Here is a 24,714-nt window from a genome sequence, read left to right as displayed (position 1 = left end):
TCCAGTCTGAAGGTTTTCTTAAGCTTTGGTACTCAAAATGTATACCCAGACCAGCAGCATTGGTACCAGCATTGGTATTACCTGGACGCTTGTTAGAAATGCAATCTTAGGATGTACCCCAAACCTACTAAATCAGAACCTATATTTTAATAACATTCCCAGGTGATTCGTTGCATATTGAAATGTAAGGGCATTGGTCTAGAGCTTTTAATTGCTTTTGTCTTAATGATCAGTTTATTTCTTCCATCATCCTTTTTTTTTTTTTTTTAAGATTTATTTATTTATTTGAGAGAGAGCAGGGGGAGAGGCAGAGGGAGAGAATCTCAAGCAGATTCCCTTCTGAGTGCACAACCCATGGCAGGGCCCAATCCCACGACTCTGAGATCGTAACGTGAGCTAAAAGCAAGAGTTGGGTGACTGAGCCACCCAGGTGCCCCCCATCGTCCTTTTTTTTTTAAACCATAGTTACTATGAATCTCCTCTGTATAGACAGAAATCAGTATGAGTTATCAAGAGGTATCATTACAGTTGAGCTTTCTTGTGTATGGTAGTGAAGAAAAGTATAACTTAAAATTCTAATCTGTAAATAGAATTTTTTTCTGTCAATAATACTTCGTTGGTGAGTAAATACCCCATCTTATATGTAATACCATATTTTACCAGTACAAAAGATGGAAAATTCAGGTTTTAAAAACATGGTTACAGAATTAAATCTTGACCTCTCTGAAAGGTTAGACCTATTGACATTGTTATTTGCCCTGGTGTAGATATATTCTAGGGGAAGGCAAAATACTCCAGGACTGGATCTTCTAGTTATTCTTTGGTCTTTTATGAGAGTTTATTAGTTCTCCTTCCCTTGTTTTTTTTTTTTCTTTTTTAAGATTTTATTTATTTTAGAAAGAGAGTATGAGTGGGAGGAGGGACTGAGGGAGAAGGGGAGAGAGAATCTCAAGCAGACTCTTCGCTAAGCATGGAGACTGAGGTGGTGCTCCATCTCACAACCCTGAGATCATGACCTGAGCCGAAACCCAGTCGGATGCTAAACCAATTGAGCTACTCAGGCACCCTGCTCCTTTCCTTGGTTATTAACCATAAGGAAGTGTCGCTTTACCTCTCAGGACAGTAATGGTTAGTGACTTGATGTCCAGATAAATGTGCCCTAGCTTAATTCCTGTAACTGAGTCTTACCATTTTCCATAAATTCCCCTTTTATTTTTTCTGGAAACTGGTACCAAATCTTTAGATCGTTCCTGCTTGGAAGCACTGCTCTCCCTGTTCATCCATGGAATGTAGTTTTTCAGACATCCCCACTGATTCACTTTCTTTTATTCCATAGCCAGAAGAAATTCAACAACAGATTGTTCGAGAAACCTTCCATCTAGTTCTCAAGCGAGATGACAACATTTGTAACTTCTTGGAAGGTGGAAGGTAAATAATGGGCTTCAGTTTTCTATCCGTGTATCTACTGTTGGGTGTTCTTCATCACTGTTGCCTCTTCAAGTGGTACTCAAGTGTCAGGTGGGTACCTGAGCTGCCCAGGAAGAGACCCAGGTCTGTTTGGGAAGCTGTTGAGTGATTGTGCTTCAGATATTACTCATTTAGATGTTTGGTTTCTGGGAAGATGGTAGAAGAAAAAGTGAGGTAAAGTGGTTTTAGGTACCTCTGCCAAACCTGGTTGCTGTTCCCCTGGTAGAAATGGCCTGTTGTTTGCCTGTCTTCCCCTTTCTGTTGCGCCCATTCTCATTCTTTGGCATGGAGTTTTCTTTGATACATTTAAGATACAGCCATTTAAACATTTCCCATCTTCCACAGTTTGATTGGTGGCTCTGACTACAAACTGATTTATCGGCACTATGCTACACTCTACTTTGTGTTTTGTGTGGATTCATCAGAGAGTGAACTTGGAATCTTGGACCTCATCCAGGTATGTGTAGTCAGCTAATGATGGCAGCCACTAATGAGAATTTGCACTGGATTTTTGAGTAACCATCCTGTAGATCTTTTTGTCAGTCTCCTTATTGATGCTGGTAAGAATTGCCAGATGTCCACCATATGGTGCTGTAAGAAAGCTCCTAGCAACCCTTAAAAACTAGAGCTTTTGGACTCATTGGTTTCTACTGAGCCCTCTCACTGCCTTTGGTTTTCATGTACAATTCTGACACCAATTCCAATGTGTGTGCTTCCCCCTCCACCACCACCTAGCAGTTAACTCAGTTCTCTGTGGGCAGTGACTAGGTGTCCCACAAATTTAACTCAATTCTGACACTATCTACCTGGAGATAGATACCAATCACAACTCCAGGGTGGTATCACCTGTGCTTCTGACTAGCTATAGATCAGGGAGGTTCCCATGACTTCCTTCTTGGGTTTGATTTGCTAGAGTGGCTCATAGAACTCTTGAGAGGAACATGGTGCTTACTAGATTACCAGCTAACTATAAAAGGATATATAACTCAGGAATAGCCAGATGGAAGAGATTTACAGGGCAAGGAATGGGGAAGTGAGGAAAGGACATGCCCTTTCCAGTCAGGCCACTCTCCAAAGTCCACCAACCCGGAAGCTCTCCAAACAATGTCCTGTTGGGTTTCTCTGGAGATTGAGGGTGAGACTGAAAGTTCCAATCCTCTAATTGTATGGTTGGTTCTCTGACTACCAGCCTCCATTGTTAGGTGCTTTCTAAAAATCATCTTATTAACATAAACAGGACATCTTTATCATTTAAGAGCTCTATGCCAGAAACAGAGATGAATACCAAATATTTTCTTTTTTTTTTTTTTTTAAAGATTTTATTTATTTATTCATAAGTGACAGAGAGAGAGAGAGAGAGACACAGGCAGAGGGAGAAGCAGGCTCCGTACAGGGAGCCTGACTTGGGACTCGATCCTGGGTCTCCAGGATCAGGCCCTGGGTTGACGGCAGCACAAAACCGCTGAGCCACCCGGGCTGCCCCCAAATATTTTCTTATTATAAATTATAGTATTATATCATCTTTTGAAATTTTTTTCAACTGTCAAATTGATTGACATTTAAGAATTCATACTTTTTATTTTCACTTGTAATTCTAGCCTAAGACAAAGAGACTTGATGTTTTAGTTAGTCTGTGCAGTCTTAATGTAGGTAAACATGATTTCTTTAGGATTTTTGAAAATGGCTTACAAGTTTTTTAAAAGATTTTATTTACATGTTTATTAATTTATTTGCAAGAGATGGAGAGAGGAAGCAAGCATCAGGGGAGAGGCAGAGAGAGAAGCAGACACCCCACCAAGCAGGGAGTCTGATGCAGGGCTAGATCCTAGGAACCTAGGATCATGACTCAAGCCCAAGGCAGACACTTAACCTGACTGAGCCAACCAGGCGCTCCTGGAATTTTTTTTTTTTTTTTTTTTTTTTTAAGTAATTTCTACATCCAGTGTAGGGCTCAAACTCAGAACCCTGAGAGCAAGAGTCACATACTGTATCAGTAAGTCAGCCAGGTGCCCCTATTCCATCATTTTATACATGAAATTTTAGGCAGGTTTCCTTTAAGTGACTTAAGTTTCTTAAGTAGAAAGCACTGAAATAGAAGCTTGCATTAAAACCTAATTAACAATTATAGAAAACTAGCTACAAAAATATAAATTTTACATTCAGAAAATCATTTTAAGATGATTAATTTAAAATCATGCTTATATTCACATACAGTATGTAATAGTACAAATTATCTAAAAAAGAGTATCTCTAAGATGATTTAAAAAGATTTAAAAAAAATTTTATTTATTCATGAAAGACACAGAGAGGCAGAAACACAGGCAGAGGGAGAAGCAGGCTCCCCACGGGGACTCCAATGTGGGACCCGACCCCCAAACTGGGATCATGCCCTAGCCAAAGGCAGATGCCCAACTGCTGAGCCACTCAGACATCCTTAAAAAGCTTTCTTTTCTTTCTTTCTTTCTTTTTTTTTTTTTTTAATATTTTTTACTTATTTATTAGAGATACAGAGAGAGAGAGAGAGATCATGCTGGGAGCCTGATGTGGGACTCGATCCCGGGTCTCCAGGATCGCACCCTGGGCCGAAGGTGGCGCTAAACTGCTAAGCCACTGGGGCTGCCCCCTAAAACGCTTTCTTAAAACACCTGAGTCAGATTGAATATTGAGAGTCAGTGTGGCATAACAGAAAGAGCTTAAGATCTAGAATCAGAAAACCTGCATTTGAGTCCTGGATCTACCATCTGAATATAGAAGTAATAGGTTATAGGATTCAATTGTGACAATGTATTTTATAGTATTATAAACTATAGAATGCTATAGAAATGTGCATGTAATAAGTGTATTAGAAGAAAAAGGAAATATATAAAAAAGGAAATGATAATAATATTTTTAAAACTAAGATGCAGTTGTTGGAGGAAATGCACTCCCTACAGTGGAATGGGCATTTATTAAATAGTGTGCATTGGATTTGGGAAGATAGATATATAAAAGGTGAAAATAATAGGAACCCGGGTTTGTCTTTGAAAAGACAATAAAATTGGGATGCCTGAGTGGCTTAGCGGTTTAGTGCCTGCCTTCGGCCCAGGGCGTGAGGCGTGATCTTGGGGTCCCGGGATCAAGTCCCACATCGGGCTCCCTGCGTGGAGCCTGCTTCTCCCTCTGCCTGTGTCTCTGCCTCTCTCTCTCTCTCTGTGTCTCTCATGAATAAATAAAATCCTTTTTTTAAAAAAAGAAAAAAATCAATAAATAGTTGGCCTAATGTTTTGAGGATAAAAGTCAGAAAACATCAACATGTTTTTAGAGGATGATATACATAGTTGTATTACTAATGTATTTGAAATAGCTGAGTTCAAAACGTAAGTACCCAAATTAGATCAACAAGGCACTTAATCCAGTATCAGGATGAAATAAGAAAGGATTAAAAAAAAAACTGACTCCATAATAGATGAGATAGAATTTTTTTTAATGTTGAAGTACAATAAAACCTCCATTGTATAAGGTATTTCCTAAACTGAGAATTAAAAAATCAGACTACTTAAGCATATTTTACAGTGTAAATGGTTAGTATCCAAAAGCCTCAAAAAAAAAGTTACTCAAATATTGCATATTAGTTTTGGTACGCAATTACTTAAGATTTTAGCCAGTAGTCCTTTGTAGCAGGGAGTCAGGAGACCTAACTCTTGTTTCTATCTGCCCTATTAATAAGCAGTGTGGCCTTAAATCATTTATGCATTTTTGGCTGTAGGGTTCTTGTTTTATGCTTTGGCTCCTCTGTGTTTCAATTTACAAGTATACTAGTTGTTCTTTTCTAGTTCTGAGAGTACTCTTGGGAATACTGCGTACTAAAAGAATGATTCATTGTGTCCAAATTGTCTTTATCCCAAGGATACAAGCCAGTTTAACAAGAGGAAAGTTCTTAGAATCTATTACAGCAGTAAGAAAGAGTGGAGACTGACAGAGTTGAATCAGAGAGAAATGATTTTCCAAATTATATCCTTGAAATGCTCTCGAATTGGAATAGAAAGCATTTTTATTTGGTTATATAGTGCATGTTTGTTTATTATAAACTGTTTATTGTTGAAGAAATAACACATTTATGTGGTTTAAAATTTTTCTTTTAAGCTTGTTAAACTTGTCCCTGTACTGAAGTTTATTATTAGCTCTAATGGCTTCTGAGTGATTATTTTGGATTTTTTAGGTATGTAATAATTTCATCTGCAAGCCACGTAAAGCTAATCCTGCATTAACTGAACTTTTCCCTCAAAACGTACCTTTGCATTTCTTAGCCATTCATTCTTCCTGATAAATTCACAAAAAAGATATGCTAAACATGCCAATATAGTTTCAAGAATGCCAGCAAAATGAAACTATCACCCAGATTAAGAAACAGTACATTGCTAGTTCCATAAATCAAAGCTCCTGTATACTCTTTCTTACTTCCATCCACTCATTCATTGCATCCCTCCTCAGACTTTTGTGTTGGTCATCCCTTTGCTTCTCTTTATGGTTTTACCATGTGATGTACATTCCCTAATGGTTATTTATCTTAGTTTGGAAAATCTGAGTGGCAGGCACAAAATTTAGCTGTGTAAGGTAAGGGTAACTTGCCACTTTTAGATGAAGGCTCCCAACAGAAGATAAGTTGAGCAGTGCATCTGGGTCATGGTCTGGCTTCAGCATCCCTGAGAGTGTACCTAAGCTCCTTCTGGGTACATCTGAGGGCAAAGTCGTGTGAGTGCATCTGGAGATATAGCTTGCCATAGGCAAGGCATCAGGCTCTGGCTGTCTAGCAGAAACATGGCTGGGAGGAATGGACCACTCCACACTGTCTCTCAGCTTGTCCTGACCATACCCCTGGTTTTCTTTCTTTTCTTTTCTTCTTTTTTCTTTTCTTTTCTTTTCTTTTTTTTCTTTTCTTTTCTTTTCTTTTCTTTTCTTTTCTTTTCTTTTCTTTTCTTTTCTTTTCTTTTCTTTTCTTTCTTCTTTCCTTTTTCTTTCTTTCTTTCTTTCTTTCTTCTTTCTTTCTTCTTTTCTTCCTTTTCTTTTCTTTTCTTTTCTTTCTTTCTTTCTTTCTTTCTTTCTTTCTTTCTTTCTTTGAGAAGGGGAGAGAGAGAGAGAAAGAAAGAAATGAACAAGCATAGGAGCAGGGGCAGAGGGAGATTCAGACTCCCCACAGAGTAGGGAGCCCATTGCGGGGCTCTATCCCAGGACCTAGAGATCATGACCTGAGCCGAAGGAAGACGCTCAACTGACTGAGTCACCCAGGGGCCCCCATACTCAAGGTTTTCAAGAGTAAGTCAAAGCACATTTCAGTGAAGATAAAAAATGTGTGTCATCAGCTGATTCAGGCAGCAGAGAAGTAAAAGAGATATTAGATTATTTCCATTTTCCTTTTTCTTTTTAACACAAATAAAACTATTGTATGTCTTTTTGCAGACAGTTAGGTCTATTCACATCCTGCTGAAAACAGAATTCCCGAGTCAAAGAGATGAATATTTCTAATTATAATGCCTGTAGCAAGATAGATACTCAGGAAAGCTATATTGATGTACAATGCCTCCAGGACTGTTTGAGTTCATGTTTCTTCCTACTTCCAACATTGAAATATGTCCTTTTTAGTCTCTACTCAAAGGTAGAGTGGTGCCTCAAATATCTGAATTTTTACATATTAATCATGCCTACTTTTTCCATGTGTAAATTTACAGTTATTTTCAGATAGACCTTTTATAATATAATTGAACCGCTTGTCCAGTAAAGCCTAGATCCTGATTTATAGTTTCATATTTCATCTATTCTATGATACACACTTATTTTCCCACACTTTAGTAACTCGTACATCAGGATATATTACAATAGATGACACCTTAGATTGGTAGCATTTTTTTTCTTACCACAAAAATAGTGTTTTCTCTTATAATCAATGAAAAGTAATTCTGTATATTTTTGAATTTATCTTAAAACTTTTTTCTAAACTACTAAATTAAAATGTAAATAATCCATTTTACTTCGCATGTTGAAGAAACCTTAATATATAAGATTTAGAGTAGAATCCAAACTCCCTGTCAGCCTACAAGGCTGTCATGATCTAGCTCCTTTGTCTTTCTCTGTTTGAAGTCATCATATTCATGCACACCTTCAGGATATTCTAGCCATTTGTGCCTTCTTTCTGTTCCTCAGACACAGTACATTTTTGCTTCAGGGCCTTTGCACTTGTTCTGTCCACTAGAATGCTCTCGCTTGAGTTCTTTTCCTCTTTAGCTCTTCAAATGACTGGCTTCATTATTCATGACTTTGCTCAAGCATTGATGGTCTTAAGACTTTCATGAAGGCCTGTCTGAAGTAACTCCCACCCCATCATGCTGCTCGTTTCCTTTAGAGCACTTATAACAGTAGAAAAGATCTTGTTCATATCTTGTTCTTTCCACACCCAGAACATAAGCCTGACGAGAACATAATTTGTTGGCTGAGGCAGCCCCTCAGTAGAGTAGAATGATCTGTGTCTAGCACGTAGTAACCACTCAACTAAATGTTGGTTAAATAAACATTATACTTAGTGAGATTTAGTTTTTATTTATCATTTTGTTCCAGAATTGTTTCTCTTTCTGCATGAGTTTCATGCTGTTTATTTATTGTTGTTAATGTAGGTTCATATACTTAGTAAGATCAGTTATTCCCCCAGATGCAGTTCTTTTTCAATATATTCTCTGATATTTATAACCATTTATCCAGCTGTATACATTCTTGAATAATTTGCAGTAGTCCCAGAAGTCTCTGTTGGATTTATACTTAGAAAGGAATTAAAAAATAACATTTCTTTCAATTTATTCATTTCTTCTTTCAGATCTTCTATTAAAGTTTTGTTTCTTTTCACATAAAGTCCTAATATCTTATGGTTTATTCGGAAATTTTAAGATATTAAGCTTTCATTCATCTTCACAAATGTTTCGTATAATTATACAACCTTCCCTTTAACTCTGTTAAACTGTTCACTCTCCATTGAAACTCTACACTTATCTCCTCTTCTTCGCTAATCATAAGTTTATCTTCCTATCACCATTGTTTCTAATTAAAAAGTATATATGTTATTAAGCTTTTTAGCACAAAGATTTAAGTCTTTTTAACACAAGATTTATTTCAATATATGTTGAGATATGGAACTTTCTTTTTTTCCATATCATTATCCAGTTTCTCCAAATTATTCAGCTTCCTGTCATTTTGCTACCCCTAGCTTAAACTTAAATTTTCTATATAGATTTAGGCGTATTCCTGGAATTTCAAGGTTATTGTTTTGAGTTTTTTAAATTATATAAGTAGAAAAAATATTTTTAAAAATCCTACAAATACTACATCAATATATTCTTTTAATAAAAAATTCAAATAGTTTATTAAGTATAATGGAGACGTCCTTCCCTTGGCATTCATCCCTTCTCTCTCATACAGCACTCCCCTCTCTAGAGGTAGCCCCTATTAAGTCTCAATGCATGTACACACACATGTTATACACGTTAACTTTGTAAAATAAAAAAATAGTCATACAATATTAGTTCTGTAACTTTTTATCACTTAATAATAAGTCTTGGAGCTTTTTCCATTTCATATATACTTTTTATTAGTGCATGATTTTATAATAAAGTTTATTATATTATATATTATATATATTACATTATATAAATGAATTTTTAATAATACAAATGAGTCTGCCATAATCTTTTATGCAACACCCAGTATATGTTTGTTTTTTTTTTTCCAGCATCTGTTTCAGACAGCACTGAGTACTACTACCCTTGCACATGTATCTGTATGCCCATGTGATAGTTTCTTTGGGGTAGATTCCTAACATTGGAATTGCTGCTTTGATTAAAGGATGTGTATTTTTTAAATTGATAGGTATTACCAGATTGTTTCCCCGAAAAAGGCCTGTTTCCCCATAACTTCACCAACTTTCAATATGAAGACTATTTCCAAATGTTCGCAAATCTGATGGGTGAAAACAGAGAAATTCATTGTTTTCCCTAGCTTTCTTGAATATTGATGAACCTCATGGCTCTCAGTGTTTATTGGTCATTTATATTTGAAAATATCTGACCATAGCATTTGTTCACTTTTCTCATGGCCATTTGTTTTATTCATTTGTAAGTGTTGCATTTTTTCTTAACTTTCGGTTATCAATCCTTTTTCTGTTAAACTTGCTGCAAATATTTTCTCATAGCCATTGGTCTTTTAACTTTAGGTAGTTATGCCGGTTGATATTTTTCCTGATAATTCCAAGCTATAAAAAGGTTTTCCAATATTGCAGTTCCTTTATTTTTCTTTTGAGAAAACCATTTTTAAAAATTTCTTCAAATATATATGTATATATATTTTTAGACTCAGTAAACTTGATTGATGACATATAAAGATAACTCTTATTTGTTCTCCTTATTCTTCAGCTCTTTTTTTATATTTAAAAAAAATTTCCAGTGTAGTTAACAAACAGTGTTATATTAGCTTCAGGTATACAATATAGTGATTCAGGAGTTCTGTGCATTACTCAGTGTTTGTCACTCTAAGTGTACTCTTTTTTTTTTTTTTTTTTAAGATTTTATGTATTTATTCATGAGAGACAGAGAGAGGCAGAGACATAGGGGGAGAAGCAGGCTCTCTGCGGGGAACCTGATGCGGGACTCGATCCCAGGACCCCAGGATCATGACCTGAGCCAAAGGCAGACGCTCAACCACTGAGCCACCCAGGTGCCCCTCTAAGTATACTCTTAATCCCCTTCACCAGTTTACCCAATCCCCCTTCTACCTCTCTTCAGGTAACCAACCAGTTTATTCTGTATTTAAGAGTTAGTTTTTTGGTTTCTTTTTTTGTTGTTCATTTGTTTCTTAAATTCCTCATGAGTGATATCATATAGTATTTGTTTTTCTTGGACTGATTTGTTTCACTTAGCATAATACTCTCTAGCTCCATCCATGTTGTTGGAAATGGCAAGATTTCATTTTTTTTTTTTTTTTATGGTTGAGTAATACTCTGTGTGTATGCACACCACATCTTTATTTATCTATCTTTGGACGCCTTGGTTGCTTCCATACTTGGCTATTATAAATAATGCTGCATATACCTTTTTGAATTAGTGTTTTCATATTGTTTGGATAAATACCCAGTAGTGGAATTTTTGGATCATATGGTAATTCTGTTCTTAATTTTTTGAGAAACTTCATACAATTTTCTATAGTGACTATACCAGTTTGCATTCCCACCAGCAATGCACAAGGGTCCCTTTCTCCACATCCTTGCTAACGCTTCTTGTTTTTTTGTTTTTGACTCTAGCCGTTCTGACTGGTGTAGGTGATACCTCCTTCCACATTTCCCTGAGGATGAGTGATGTTGAGCATCTTTTCCTGTGCCTGTTGGCCATCTGTATATCTTCTTTGGAGAAATGTCTATTCATGTTTTCTGCCCATTTTTAAATTGGATTATTATTAATTTTTATTATTTTTTTTGGTGTTGTATAAGTTCTTTTTGTATTTTGGTTACTCCTTATTGGATATGTCATTTGCAAATAACTTCTCCCATTTTCTAGGTTGTCTTTTTACTTTGTTGACTGTTTCTGTTGCTGTGCAGAAGCTTTTTATTGTGATGTAGTCCCCGTAGTTTTTTTCCTTTTGTTTCCCTTGCCTTAGGGGACCTTTCTAGAAAAATGTTGCTATGGTCAGTGTCTGAGAGATTACTGTTTCTAGGATTTTTATGGTTTCCAGCCTCAAATTTAGATCTTTAATCCATTTTGAGTTTATTTTTGTGTATGGTATAAGTGGTCCCAGTTTCATTCTTTTCCATGGAGCTGTCCAGTTTTCCCAATAGTATTTGTTGAAGAGACTGTCTTTCTTCCATTGTATATTCTTTTTCTTTTTAAAATAATAGTTTTTTTTTTTTAAGATTTTATTTATGCATGAGAGACACAGAGGAGAGACACAGAGAGAAAGAGAGAGAGAGGCAGAGACACAGGCAGAGGGAGAAGCAAGCTCCATGCAGGGAGCCCAATATGGGACTCAATCCCAGGTCTCCAGGATCATGCACTGGGCTGAAGGTGGCATTAAACGGCTGAGCCACCTGGGCTGCCCTCCATTGTATATATTCTTGCCTCTTTTGTCAGAATAATTGACCATATAATCGTGGGTGGGTTTATTTCTGGGCTATCTAGTCTGTTCCATTGATCTATGTGTCTGTTTTTGTGCCAGTACCATACTGTTTTGATTACTATAGCTTTGTACTGTATCTTGAAATCTGGGATTGTGATACTTCCTGTTTTGTTCTTTTTCAGGAATGCTTTGGCTATTTGGAGTCTTTTGTGGTTCTATACAGATTTTACAATTGTTTGTGTTCTAGTTCCGTGAAATATGCTGTTGGTGTTTCGATGGAGATTAAATTAAATGTGTGGATTGCTTTGGGTGGTCTGGCCATTTTAACAGTATTTGTTCTCCTGAGAAAACCATTTTTATCACTATCACCACCCAGTTTATTTGCACTAGATTATGTAGCAAATGGCCAGATTGCTTATAGAACATCTGCATAACATTTCTTTCATGTTTCAAGAGACAAAAATAACTGCAAAAGGTTCAGTACAAAAGTACACAAGATCTCACAGATAATCCATGTATGAAACTTCATCCCACCTGCAGCTTTTATAAATTTTAAAATTAGAATTCATAAACTAAAAAATTTGTCCTGTAGGGATGCTTGGATGGCTCAGTGGTTGAGCATCTGCCTTTGGCTCAAGTTGTGATCCCGGGGTCCTGGATTAAGTCCCACATCAGGCTCCGGGCAAGGAGCCTGCTTTTCCTTCTGCCTCTCTCTCTGTGCCTCTCATGAATAAATAAAATAAAATAAAATGTAAAAAATTAGTCCCATAAAGTTTAATGGAAGGAGATTTAGCCTGATTGTAACACTAACACCAGTGTCACTGATTAGATTTTTATAAAGTTATATTCCTCCCCCCAGCTTTATTGAGTATAATTGATGTATAGTATTACATGTATATAGTATTGTGTGAGTTTAAAAATATATAGTCTGTTGGTTCAGTGCACTTACATGTTGCAAAATGGTTAGCACTGTAGCATTAGCTAACACTTCTTATTGCATCACACAATTACCTTTTTTATTTTTGTAGTGAGAATCCTATTTTTCAATAAATTAAAGTCAGTATGATACCCACGCAAGCTAGAATGCCAGCCATCTGGTGTACAAGGACCTGACATCAGAACAAGAAGTCTGTAAAGTCCAGACTTTAAAAGTGTGATTTTTTTTTCAAGCTGAATCCATTCCTTGCATTATGTGTAGGTTTACGATCTTGCCATTTCATACTGATAGCTAGATTTCCAAATACAGTTGACTCTTGAACTGTGCTAGACCGACTTATACATGGATTTTCTTGAGTAAAAAAATATTATAGTACACTACTGTAAGTATATTTTCCTTATGATCTTAATAACATTTTTTTTAGCTTACTTTAGTGTAACAATGCAGTGTATAATACATATAACATACACAATGTATGTTAGTTGATTGTCTTTGTTATTGGTAAGACTTCCAGCTACTAGTAGTAGGCTATCAGTAGTTAAATTTGGGGGGAGTCAAGTTATAGATGGATTTTTGACTGTGTGGGAAGTGTGGGAGGGTCAGCGCTCCTAATCTCCATGTTTTAGAGTCAACCATACTTTGTCCTCTTGCTTAGTTTTGGAACTTTCTTCATCAGCTGAGCTATATCCATCTTCATCTTCACTTGCAATACCACTTAGTTTTCTAAATTTGATATTTTGGTTGTTTTCAAAATTCAGTTTATTCTATATTTTAAGGAGGCTGGGATTTGTCCCCTTCTTTCTTGCCATGCTGAAGCGTCTGCTTTTTCCTCTTGTTCAGCTGGTTTCACTGGATTCACAACTACTAGGTTGTAATAACTAGATAAGATTATTCTGATCTCTGCCAAAGTGTTAGTTTGGGCTAACATTTGAGCCATAGCTGTTTGAGGAGTCATAGTAGCCCCCCATTATGCACAGCTTCGCTTTTCCTGGCTTTAGTCACGTGGGTCAACCAAGGTCCAGAAGCTTGTCCTTCTGACTTATCAGAGAGTCAGTAGTAGCCTGATACTATGTCACAGCACTTATATCACTCACCTCACTTCATCTCACCATGCAGGCATGTTTTTATCTCTTGTCCTCACAGGAAGAGTGAGTATAGAACAGTAAAATCTTGAGAGAGCAGGGAAGAGACCAGATTTATGTAACTTTTATTACAATATATTATTATAATTGTTCTATTGTTCATTTCTTAGTGGGCTTCATAAACTAAACCATCACAAATGTATGCATATAGGCCATAGTCTGTACAGGGTTGGGTATTGCTTGTGGTTTCAGCACCCACAGGGGTCCCAAGGTGCTCCCCCGTGGACAAGGGGAGCTTGCTGTACCACCCACAAGGCCAGAGCATTGAGAACAGCCTCCTGTCGCTGTGGCTGTTTCTTGTTTTTGTTTATCAACAACTGCCTCTTGACAGTCTTGTCATTTTCAGCCTCTGCCCTTTCCAGGCCCCTAGCTAAAGCTTTTTGTACAACCATAGCTATTTCTGTCTCTGAAGAAGGGTAGACTAGGAGTTTGGCTTAAAGTTTTGTGAATTCTGGGGATCCCTGGGTAGCTCAGTGGTTTAGCGCCTGCCTTTGACCCAGGGCGTGGTCCTGGAGTCCCGGGATCGAGTCCCGCGTCAGGCTCCCGGCATGGAGCCTGCTTCTCCCTCTGCCTGTGTCTCTGCCTCTTTCTCTCTCTTTCTCCCTCTCTCTCTCTCTCTCTCTCTCTCTCTGTGTCTATCATAAATAAATAAATAAATCTTTAAAAAAAAAAACTTTTGTGAATTCTTCTCCTTTTCTATTGTCTTCTTTCTACCTGTCATCTCTTCCTGTGCTGCTCCTGCTTCTACCCCTATGCCTATTGGTGCTGAGCAGGAATTAGATCTGATCCGCAGTGCTTCCCCTGCTTCTGGATCATGGTTCCTTCGTTTTTCTCCTTCTAGATTATGACTTCTTGATCATTTCCACTCCCTGCTTCTATTGTGATGATGCCTTTAATGAGACGGTAGGTCTTGAGTGACTTCTGCCTCTTGATGACTTACTTTCTTTGTGTTTGTGTCTGTCCACACCATTTTCTTTTCTTTCTTTTTCTTTTCTTTTTTTTTTGTCCACACCATTTTCAGATGAATTGAGCCTCTCCTTTCCTTTATAAGAAAAGTGTTCTTTGTCATTATGTTCCTCAAGTTTGTATTTCTTATAGGATTTATTTTTAGATTCATGTCTTATTATTTTGCTATCTGAGTCTGTAGCATCTTCAGTTTCTTCATACATTAGCATATTCTTTGCTTCTGCTCTGGCTCCTGCATTTTCTTCCTACATTATCTGACTTTTATGTTCTTTTGATCTTGATCATGATCTTGAATGATGGTATCTTGAGGCTCTAAAAGAAACAGATACATCTGACTGCTCTTTTTTTTATCTTTATCTGGAAATATCTTTTCTGAAGCTATCCCATCTCATTCTGTATTACTGGCCTATTTGAGAACCCAGTTTTTAGGGATTAAATTGGGTTTCCTCAAATTTATATGTTGAGGCCCTAACCCCCAGTGTGACTATATTTAGAAATGGGTGCTTTCAAGGACATTATTATGGTTAAATGACGTCATAGGGGTGGGGCTCTGATCCGATACAATTTGTGTTCTTATAAGAAGTGGAAGAGGGATCCCTGGGTGGTGCAGCGGTTTAGCGCCTGCCCTTGGCCCAGGGCGTGATCCTGGAGACCCGAGATCGAATCCCACGTCGGGCTCCCGGTGCATGGAGCCTGCTTCTCCCTCTGCCTATGTCTCTGCCTCTCTCTCTCTCTCTGTGTGACTATCATAAATAAATAATTTAAAAAAAAAAGAAGTGGAAGAGACACTAGAGATTTCTCTCTTTCCATGTGCACAAACATAGAAAGTCCCTTCAAAGACATAGTGAGAAGGTGGCTGTGAGCCTGGAGGAGATCCCTCATCAAGGAACCAGTTCTGCCAGACCTTGATCTGGAATTGTTAGCCTTCGACACTGAGAAAATAAATTTCTGTTGTTTAAACCACATAGCCTGTGGTGTTTTGTTATGGCAGCCCAAGATAACTAATACACCAATCTTAATTTCATTAACCCTCTTTAATAAAAGCAGGCCCTTGGCACAGTGCTGTTAAGAAATACGGTCTCGGGGATCCCTGGGTGGCACAGCGGTTTGGCGCATGCCTTTGGCCCGGGTCGCAATCCTGGAGACCCGGGATCGAATCCTACATCGGGCTCCTGGTGCATGGAGCCTGCTTCTCTCTCTCTCTCTCTCTGTGACTATCATAAAGAAAGGAAGGAAGGAAGGAATACGGTCTCCTTTTCCTAAGAAAGAAAGAAAGAAAGAAAGAAAGAGAGAGAGAGAGAGAGAGAGAGAGAGAGAGAGAGAGAAAGAAAGAAAGAAAGAAAGAAAGAAAGAAAGAAAGAAAGAAAGAAAATACGGTCTCCTTTTCCTCACATATGTGATGTTCCAGGCATCTTACTCCAGAGTCCTGGTTGCTAGGGCAGTGCTGTTTTAACAATACCAGCCACCCAGAAGCTTCCCATGGACTGACTAAATCTGCTCCTTTGCAAGACCTGAGGGGCACAAAGGGGATCTGCCATTGCTTTTTTAGTTTGTTTTTAACATTTAGCTCAGTAGTATCTGTAAGGTGTTTTATGTCTGTATTGGGACAGGTAACTACCTTTAATTTTTCCCCTGAAGAATAGCCATTTGTCCCAGTACAGTCAACTATTGCATCTTTTCCCCACCAATTAAAAATACTACTTTGTCAAAAATTGTATTTTCTTGGCATGAGAGGCCCCATGTATGATGAAGTGTGTCCCCAAACCTGGTAGGGCAGGGAAGAGGAAAGGCAATGTGCAGTAAAGGGAGAGGAAGAGGATTTAGTGGTGTCAGTCACTGGAGGCTACATGAACGTCGCAACAGGTATGGGAGCTCTGGGCTTGGAAGCAGCTGGGTGAGGAAGCCGGGCAACTGCAGGCTACAGTGACTCTTTCAGAGACTGCTGTGGCTTTCATGCTTTTGGTCTTCCTAGAGTACCTCTAAAAATATTACACACAAAGTCAACTTTTTAATTTTCTTAGGCTTCAAAACCCATGATGTGCCCATGATGTGTCCCTGTGCTTCACTGGATTTCTCAACAGTGGCTTTTCAGCATAACTTGTCTGAAATTCTTGAAGTACAGAATTCAAGCCGATGGTAGATTTTATCATGATTTGAATTTGGTCTATTGACCCAATAATTTCAGAGAATTCATTTTTGTTCAGAATTGCATAGACTTCTAGAGCCAGCATTATTAAGCTTTAAGGCAAAAGCCCACTTTTGCTTTTTATGGAAGGTTTTGCTTTAAGACATAGATACGATGCACTTTAATCTACCTTTGTCTTAATTTATAGCAGGTTTTGTATGAATTTTAACCTTTTAACAAATTTCCAAAACTGGATTATGCGTTTGACAGTAATTAAAATGGTTTGCTACATTTTCGGGGAAGGGAATGTATTTTCTCATACACATCTATAAATATCAGTATTTTATATACTGTCCCATACTTTTATTCCTATGTTAGTATTTTACTATTTTAATGAGCAAAGCTATGCAGTGAATTTTGATACCTAGTAACACTAGTCATTCTTTTAAGTCCTATTGGGAACTTCCAGATTTCTAAGTTCATTTTTTTCTTTTAAAACTAGAGGCCATGTATATATATACACAAGGATAGAACAGGAGAGGAAACAATAGCAAGGAACTTTTTGGAAGGAGGAAAGAATATGGATGCTTGGTAATTGACTTGGTAAGTCCAAGGAAGCCACATCCTGGGCCAGCGTAGAGAAGGCTGACAGCCAAACTGCTACACTGCATGGAAGCCTCACAAGGCACAGAGCTGGCAGCACAGCCACTGGGTGTGGTGTGGAGTGGGCAGGGAAAGATGCCTGAGAACCAGTTAGATCCCTAAATCCTTTCCCTAGTTCTGGTTCTCTGGTTTGGGGGACACCAGACATGATTGATGGTGCATGTCATGGGGATCAAATGAACATGTGCCTTGTAAATGTTGTATACTGACTTCTAGCCCTTTGCCACCACTTAGCACCCAAATTTTGGGTAGCTAGTCTTTTAGTCTTCAGGCTGGAAATCGTAAAATTTCTTTGGGAAATCTGAGCAATCTAAGGGGAAGGAATTTTAAAAAGGCTTAAGGGGATGAAGGGGAGGATCCCCAGCAAATAGCTAGAGTTGCAGAGCTTCCAATCAGCCTTTGATTCTTCTGATTAAAAAAACAAAGATAATCAGTAATCTGATAAAAGCCTCTAACATTGCAGATGGAGCTTAAATGAACAAACCATAAAGAGCAATGTAGAGGAGATAGAGACCATAAAAGAAAGGAAAACAATAAAACAGACAAACCTGTCTTTAAGCCACAGGGAAATAAAAAACGGACTGCTAAATAAAAAAGAAAAATGGAAGAAAATGTTCTCTTAGAAATTAAAGACCTGGACACCTGAGTGGCTCAGTCAGTTAAGAGTCTGCCTTGGGTCATGATCCTGAGGTCCTGGGATCAAGCTCCCTCATCAGGCTCCCTGCTCAGCAGGAAGCTTGCGTCTCCCTCTGCTTCTGCTTGTACACACGCGTGCGTGCACTCTCTCTGTGTCAAATAAAATTTTTTTTAGAAAAATTAAAAACCTGAGAGAAAACTGGAAGGGAAAGGATGAGAAGGGAAGCCTGGGTGACTCAATTCAGGTCATGATCCCAGAGTCCTGGGATGGAGCCCTGTGTCAGGCTTCTTGCTCATCTGGGAGCCTGCTTCTCCCTCTCCCTCTGTCAACCACTCCTCCTGCTTGTTCTTGTTCTCTCTCTCAAATAAATTCATTCATTCATTCATTCATTCATTCATTCCTTAAAGAAAGAAAAGAAAGGATAAGAAATTGAAGAGGTCAAATACCTCAGTAGAAGCAGCTCCAAAAGACATATTAGGGACAGGAAAGGGAGGAAATTCTTAACTAAATTATTTGATAAAATTTTCCCATACTGAAGGACTTGGAGTTGCTGGATTGTAAGAGCTCACCAAGTGCCCACCTAGCACAGGATTGAAAATAAGCCTCTGTTCAAGGATGTTATCCTTACAGAAAAATATTCAGCCACTGCTAAAAATGTGAAGAGTTATGGATAGTGCTGTTATGAAATTATTATATGTGTTTTTTTGGCATATACATGTGTACATTTGTGGTGGGTATGTACTTAGGACTAGAATTGCTAATACAATGAGTAGCAAGTAAATAAATAATATAAATAATGTCAAATAGTTTTCCAAAGTGGTTAGAAATATGATTTCCACTTATATTAGTTTATACCCAGTCAAAAGCTGAAAACAACTCAAATGTCCCATCTGTAGGAGAACACATAAATATTTCTATTAAATACTGTTCAGCAGTGAATATGAGCAAGCTCTTTTATGACATGTAGCAACACAGAAGAATTCACAAGCACTGTTGAACAAAAGTCAGACAAAAAGCAGACATGTATGAAATCACCTATGTAAGTTCACAGACAGGCAGAACTAAGCTGTGATGATTGGAATCAGGATGGTGGCTACCTTTGGAGAGGGTGCTTTGTCTGAAGGGACATGAGGAGATCATCTAGGAGCTGTTAATATTCCATTGCAATATCTGAATGGTGGTTGGTTATGTGGCATGTTCATTCTGAACATTCATTAAGCTGCACCCTTATCATTTATATACTTTTCTGTTTAAATGTTATATTAAGTTTAAAAAAAAGTTGTATGTTAATTGATTCGTGGAAAGGTGTTTTGAGTTAATTGAAATTAGGACAAAACTATGACAATACCATAATAAAAATTTTTTGTATGGGTATATATGGAGACTTGTGGAAAGGACATAATACTGCAAGTAGTTGATATTTCAATTTGTTATTTTCCTATGTAAAGTAGCACCTTATAGAGAGGGGAAGAAAACCCCGTGTGTTTAATACCAGTTGTATTGCTCTACCAAAAACAAGACTGTCCTGTCTTAGACTGTGCCCTCTAAATTGGGATAGGTAAGATGATTGCCTAAGTTGGTAGTTTTTTGGTTTGTTTTGAGATTTATCCTAAGGTAAATAGTATCATGACTGCCCCCCTTTACTTTTAAATGTGACATTTATAAAGATGTGAATATGTTCCTATTTCTTGATCTATTTTTCCTTGTTTCCTAGGTTTTTGTGGAGACCTTGGATAAGTGTTTTGAAAATGTTTGTGAATTGGATTTGATCTTCCATATGGATAAGGTACCTTCTCTCTCTAACCAGGGTTATTAGAAAGTTAAAAGCCTAGGATGCCTGGGTGGCTCAGTGGTTGAGTGTCTGCCTTTGGCTCAGGTCATGATCCCACGGTCCTGGGATCGAGTACCACATCAGGCTCCCCTTAAGGAGCCTGCTTTTCCCTCTGCCTATGTCTCTGCCTCTCTCTCTGTGTCTCTCATGAACAAATAACTAAAATCTTGAAAGAAAGAAAGAAAGAAAGAAAGAAAGAAAGAAAGAAGAGAGAGAGAGAGAGAGAGAGAGAGAGAGGGAGGGAGGGAGGGAGGGAGAAAGAGAAAGAAAGAAATTAAAAAAAAAGAAAAGAAAGAAAGAAAGAGAAAGAAAGAAAGAAAGAAGAAAGAAAAGAAAAGAAAACTAAAAGCCTAGTATATCTCTATCTACCTCTACACACCTTTATGTACTTTCTTGTGGCTTTTTACTCTAGGTATAGTCCCAGACGTGTTTCATTTAAGAATTTATTAATAGTTTTGGGAGTGTTTTGCCAAGATCAGTTACCAGTTTTAACACACACATGAGATTACTGGGCCTATGTCACAGTTCATTTTTTTACAGACAGACTTTTTGGTAGAAGGCAGTAATGTCACTGTAATGACTGGCTGCCACAACAAAGGTGAGAGAAATTGTTTCATGTTGATAGTAAAATGAGTTTCCTTGGCATAATCCAGTGACAGTGAAACTTCGGAAGAATCATGACACACGGTCTTTCATCTTGCCAGTAAAGTTTGTAACTTTCCCAAAGAGTAATATAGAGTGACTCAGACATTTATAACATAGTTTGAGGTTGGTGATATTCTGTAGGGAAGCAGACTATCAGGCAGAATTGAAGTGGTGCAAAGTACATGTTCTCAGATCTGCTGCTGACATAACTTTGACATGGCTTGTGTCCTCACGTGTCAAGTTAAAGTTGGGAGATAGCCAGCGAGGGGCTAGGAACTGCCATGTGTATTTTATGGAGCTGAGCTTATGGTGTATCCTGTGCTGTTCACCTTAGATGTGCTTGGTCCTGGTTTTCTTCAGCTGATTGTCATCATAATGCTCTGTGGCCCGTGGAGAGAGTGAATGATTTTTTTAAGAGACAATGGCTTCTTGCTGAGCCATGATCCTTCATTACTCTTTTCATCCCAACGAGGTAGTTGTTCATAAATCTGCCATTGCTAGCACTGCCATCTAGAGGACTTTCTTGTCATTTTGAGTCTCCATCAGCTCTCCTGTTTCTCAGATGACACTCTGGCGAATGCAGGGAATGTATTCTTATGGTTGGATGTTGAAAGGAATGAAGTTTTCTCTCTCAACACCTAGCTTGGCTCTGAGGGTCTGTGAACAACTTGGTACAAGAGAATCACAGAAGCTCATTTTTACTGGAGATCCTTGCCTTGGGACTCCTTGACAGGCTCAAGGCATCCAGAGCTCACTGGTGCTTTTGAGGTGGTCCCTCTCCCTTTTCAAAGGAAAGAATCTTAGAAACTTCAGAGACCTTTTTGGCCCTCTTTGCAAGCATTTAGAGTTGCTTTAAGCTTGTTAGTTGTTCAAGGCGCTATATTATAATTTCTCTTGAGGAAAGCCATAGTTCAAACCCAGAGTCCATCTCTGCTAGTGGCTTTCAAAGGAAATAAAAAGCCATCAAATTTTTTTCTTTCTTCTGTGTCTTATCTTCAAATAAGTTCCATAAAGTAGTTTGCTGCTGCTGCTGCTGCAGATTCCTTTTATAGTTTATAAAACTGTCTATTTTTAGTTCCTGACGTCAGGAAATTATCGTCCATATTTCCTGAGATTTTTGGAAAGTGATGGCACAAGGAGCCAGGGCCTCACCCTGCTTACCTTTATAGTCTCTGAAGGTGTCTTCCAGCAGGTGATGTGCCCTCACGTAGAGTGGTTGCTAATTCAGGTGTATCTTCTACTGATAGGTAGGTAAAGGACCTGTCAGAGGACAATAGGAATGTCACCTTGAAGAAACCTCTCTATCCTAAGTCTCTTTACCTCCTCGCTCTTCCTTTCTTCCTGGCTTAGAGGAAAGTGTTTCTTTCATTCCATGTGTAGAACCAGATCCTTTTCCTGTCTCTCCCTGGCATACACCACAATGTCTGTACCTGTTCCTTCTGCTGTGGCTGCACTCCGTCACAGAACCCAGCTCCCTGTCCTGCTGCTACTCTTTTAACTGGTGTCTTATCTCCACCCTTGCATTTAAGGTGAATGTCTTGAATGTGTGAGTGATTTGCACTCAGTCTTGCATTTCTGCCTCATCTGTTCCCTTTCCAGAGCCCTGTTACCTGGTTTTCACTCTGACCCAAAAGGCGCTGATGATTTCCTAATCCTATTTGCCAGTATCACCTGGAAGATTTCTGTAGCACTCAATGTTACTGATCCTTCTGTGGAGCACTGCCTTCTTAGTCCTTTCTCCACTTTTTGCTTCTGTTACATAGAAGCCTCCTGGCTGTTCTCTTATTCTCTTTCCACCTCTCTCACTAACTTATGTTGTCAGTCATCTCTTACCTCGTTCTTGCTGTCCTGTTTTTAGCTAGATCTCATCCTTTTCTTTGACTTAAATTATTATCTGCCTGGGTAAGTCCCAAACTAATAATTTCTAGTCCAGTATGGCCTGAGTTCCATCTTTGAATTTCCCACTGCCGGATGGCATTTCTTCCTCCTTTCATTCCAGCATTTTATTTCTCCCTGCTACTTTTTAGACAAAGCCAGACTCAGCATGTGTCTCCTAAAAACCATTTCCTCCTCCAGCCTTCCTTTTCCAGTGGTGCTGCTATCATACTCTGGCAAATGTACTCAAAACCCCAAAACCTTGCCCAGAGGGGGGCACCACCAATAGCCAATCACCACCAATAGCCAATCAGTTGCTAAAATCTGTTGCTTCTCTCCATAGACTCCTTATATCCATTCTTACATTCACCAGTTATTAACATTTGGCATACTTGCTTTTATATCTCTCTACATACATATATGCTTTTCTTCTCTACCCATCTGAGTTAGTGGCGGACATCATGACCTCTCATCCCTAAATACTTCAGCAGACATCTGAAAGCAAGGACATTGTCTTATATAACATATTGCACATAATTCTGTAATTAATGTAATAAATTAATCATAACATGCTTAACATATTTAACATACTTAACATAACTAATAAATGTTGTTACTCAATATATAGCTCATATTTAAATTTCCTCTCTTACCCCAGTAATGTCCATTATATTTTTGTTACTGATTCTGACTATGGGTCAAGCACTGTCTTTAGTTATGTTGTGTCTGTTAGGCTTTCAAATCTTATTTCTGTTATCTTCTTGTTGACCCTGCATGTCATAATTATATTTTTTTCCCTCAAGCACCTGTTGGACTATCTGCTCCCTTGAACACAGACCAGTTTTGGTCCCTGTTATCAAGCCTTGATCTGCTGGCCAGACATTCAAGGGTGTCGACAATTGTCCCTATTTTATCTTAGCCTTGCTTACCATTACTTCTTGCCAGATACCTCTTGCTACAGCCAGACTGGACTAGTCTTAGTCATGTTGTAATTCCTGCTCAGAATCTCTGCCTGAATTGCTTTTTTACATCTTTTTATAACTGAATCCAGCCCGTCTTTCAGGCTCAGCTTGAATCCTAACCCCTAAAGCTTATCTTCCTTACACTAGCCTATCATGATCTCTGTGGACCATTTATACTGCTATTTCTGGCTATGTGTACCTTAGTCTATATAAGTTGGTATGTTTTCCCTACTTGATTAGACCGTGGTTTGCCCTGTCGTCCTTACTAAATCCAGCATGGTACCTGAGTGGGGTAGGGTAGTCGTCACATGAAGTGTCCCAAAGATTCCCAGGTAACTAGACTCAAAAAGTTGTTCATGATTTAAACTGCTGCAGGCTGGATGAAGTCTGATTTCACAGTCTTTGGGATAGTCTTCAATACAGACTGTGCCATTTGGAGCTTATCTTACCTGGGATGGTTAGTTCCCTTTTGCTTTCAGAAATCCCCAAACACAGCTCAATGTCATGACTAAGTTGGGTGTTGATGTTAATTATGGTGAATTGAGTTTTGTTCAAAGAAAACTATGTGGGTAGCCTAACATTTTGATCTACTAGTGCTTTATCAGCAAAGCTGGATTTGGCACTCGTTGACGGCTTTCAAAATTTGGTCATCAGAATTATAATTCAGTGGTGGTGCCAAGGGAATTTATCTAGCCTTTTTCTAGTCTTGAGTTTGCAATGGGCTGTCTCAGGAGACTTGGAACATATGCTTTTGGGTGAGTCTGAAGCCAAGAAACCTCAGTATGGAATTTAAAAATCTCTGCTAAGTATAGGCTGCTGAAATGGAAAAATGCTGATTGCTCAAGATTAGAAAGAACTGGTGAGCCCAAGATGAAAGGATCATAAACGTAATAAAGGAGGGTGCTCATTTAATGTCCCTTCTGGGAACATAGCTTGTGATAACAGAGCCCATTAAGGTGCTCCACACCTTAATGACAGTCAGGTCCTCCACACCCTAGCGACATAAAGCAGGTATTCTGATTGCTAGTCTCCAAGAATGGAAGAAAAAGTGAGGGACACATATTTTGTGTGTTTTTAGTGATGAAGGAGTTGCTGTTTTGGCATAGAAGAATAAGACATTCTGTTTGAGTTTTAGTGCTTGAGAAGGTGCTAGTTGGCCTGCTAAGCATCCCTGGCTACTTATTTTTTTCTGAAAATGCCTAAGAGAGAGGAGGGGAGTGTAGGCCAGCCATTTGTCCCATCGCATCCTGAGCCCTTCTCTACTGATGCTTGATAGATAAGAATTCTGTAACAGAATATTTTTCAGAGGCCAATATCTTATCCTTTCAGAACAACTGACAGA

The 24,714-nt window shown here is 38.4% G+C and overlaps 1 protein-coding gene across 2 annotated transcripts in view; it reads left to right on the top strand.

Annotated features, from left to right (window-relative positions):
* Positions 1 to 24,714, top strand: part of LOC121489225 (AP-3 complex subunit sigma-2) — a 58,191-nt gene that overhangs the window by 3,615 nt on the left and 29,862 nt on the right. Inside the window, exons 2-4 of one of the 2 annotated variants that reach the window (XM_041751971.1) lie at positions 1,337 to 1,428; positions 1,813 to 1,924; positions 19,774 to 19,845. In XM_041751971.1, coding sequence (XP_041607905.1) covers positions 1,337 to 1,428; positions 1,813 to 1,924; positions 19,774 to 19,845 — 276 coding nt within the window. The remainder of the gene's footprint in view (positions 1 to 1,336; positions 1,429 to 1,812; positions 1,925 to 19,773; positions 19,846 to 24,714) is intronic. The other variant, XM_041751972.1, reaches the window with a different exon arrangement.

Source organism: Vulpes lagopus, chromosome 4 (genome assembly GCF_018345385.1).
Source record: "Vulpes lagopus strain Blue_001 chromosome 4, ASM1834538v1, whole genome shotgun sequence".
Lineage (NCBI taxonomy): Eukaryota > Metazoa > Chordata > Mammalia > Carnivora > Canidae > Vulpes > Vulpes lagopus.
The sequence above is the reverse complement of the archived record's forward strand: the minus strand, read 5'-3'. Positions and strand labels throughout refer to the sequence as shown.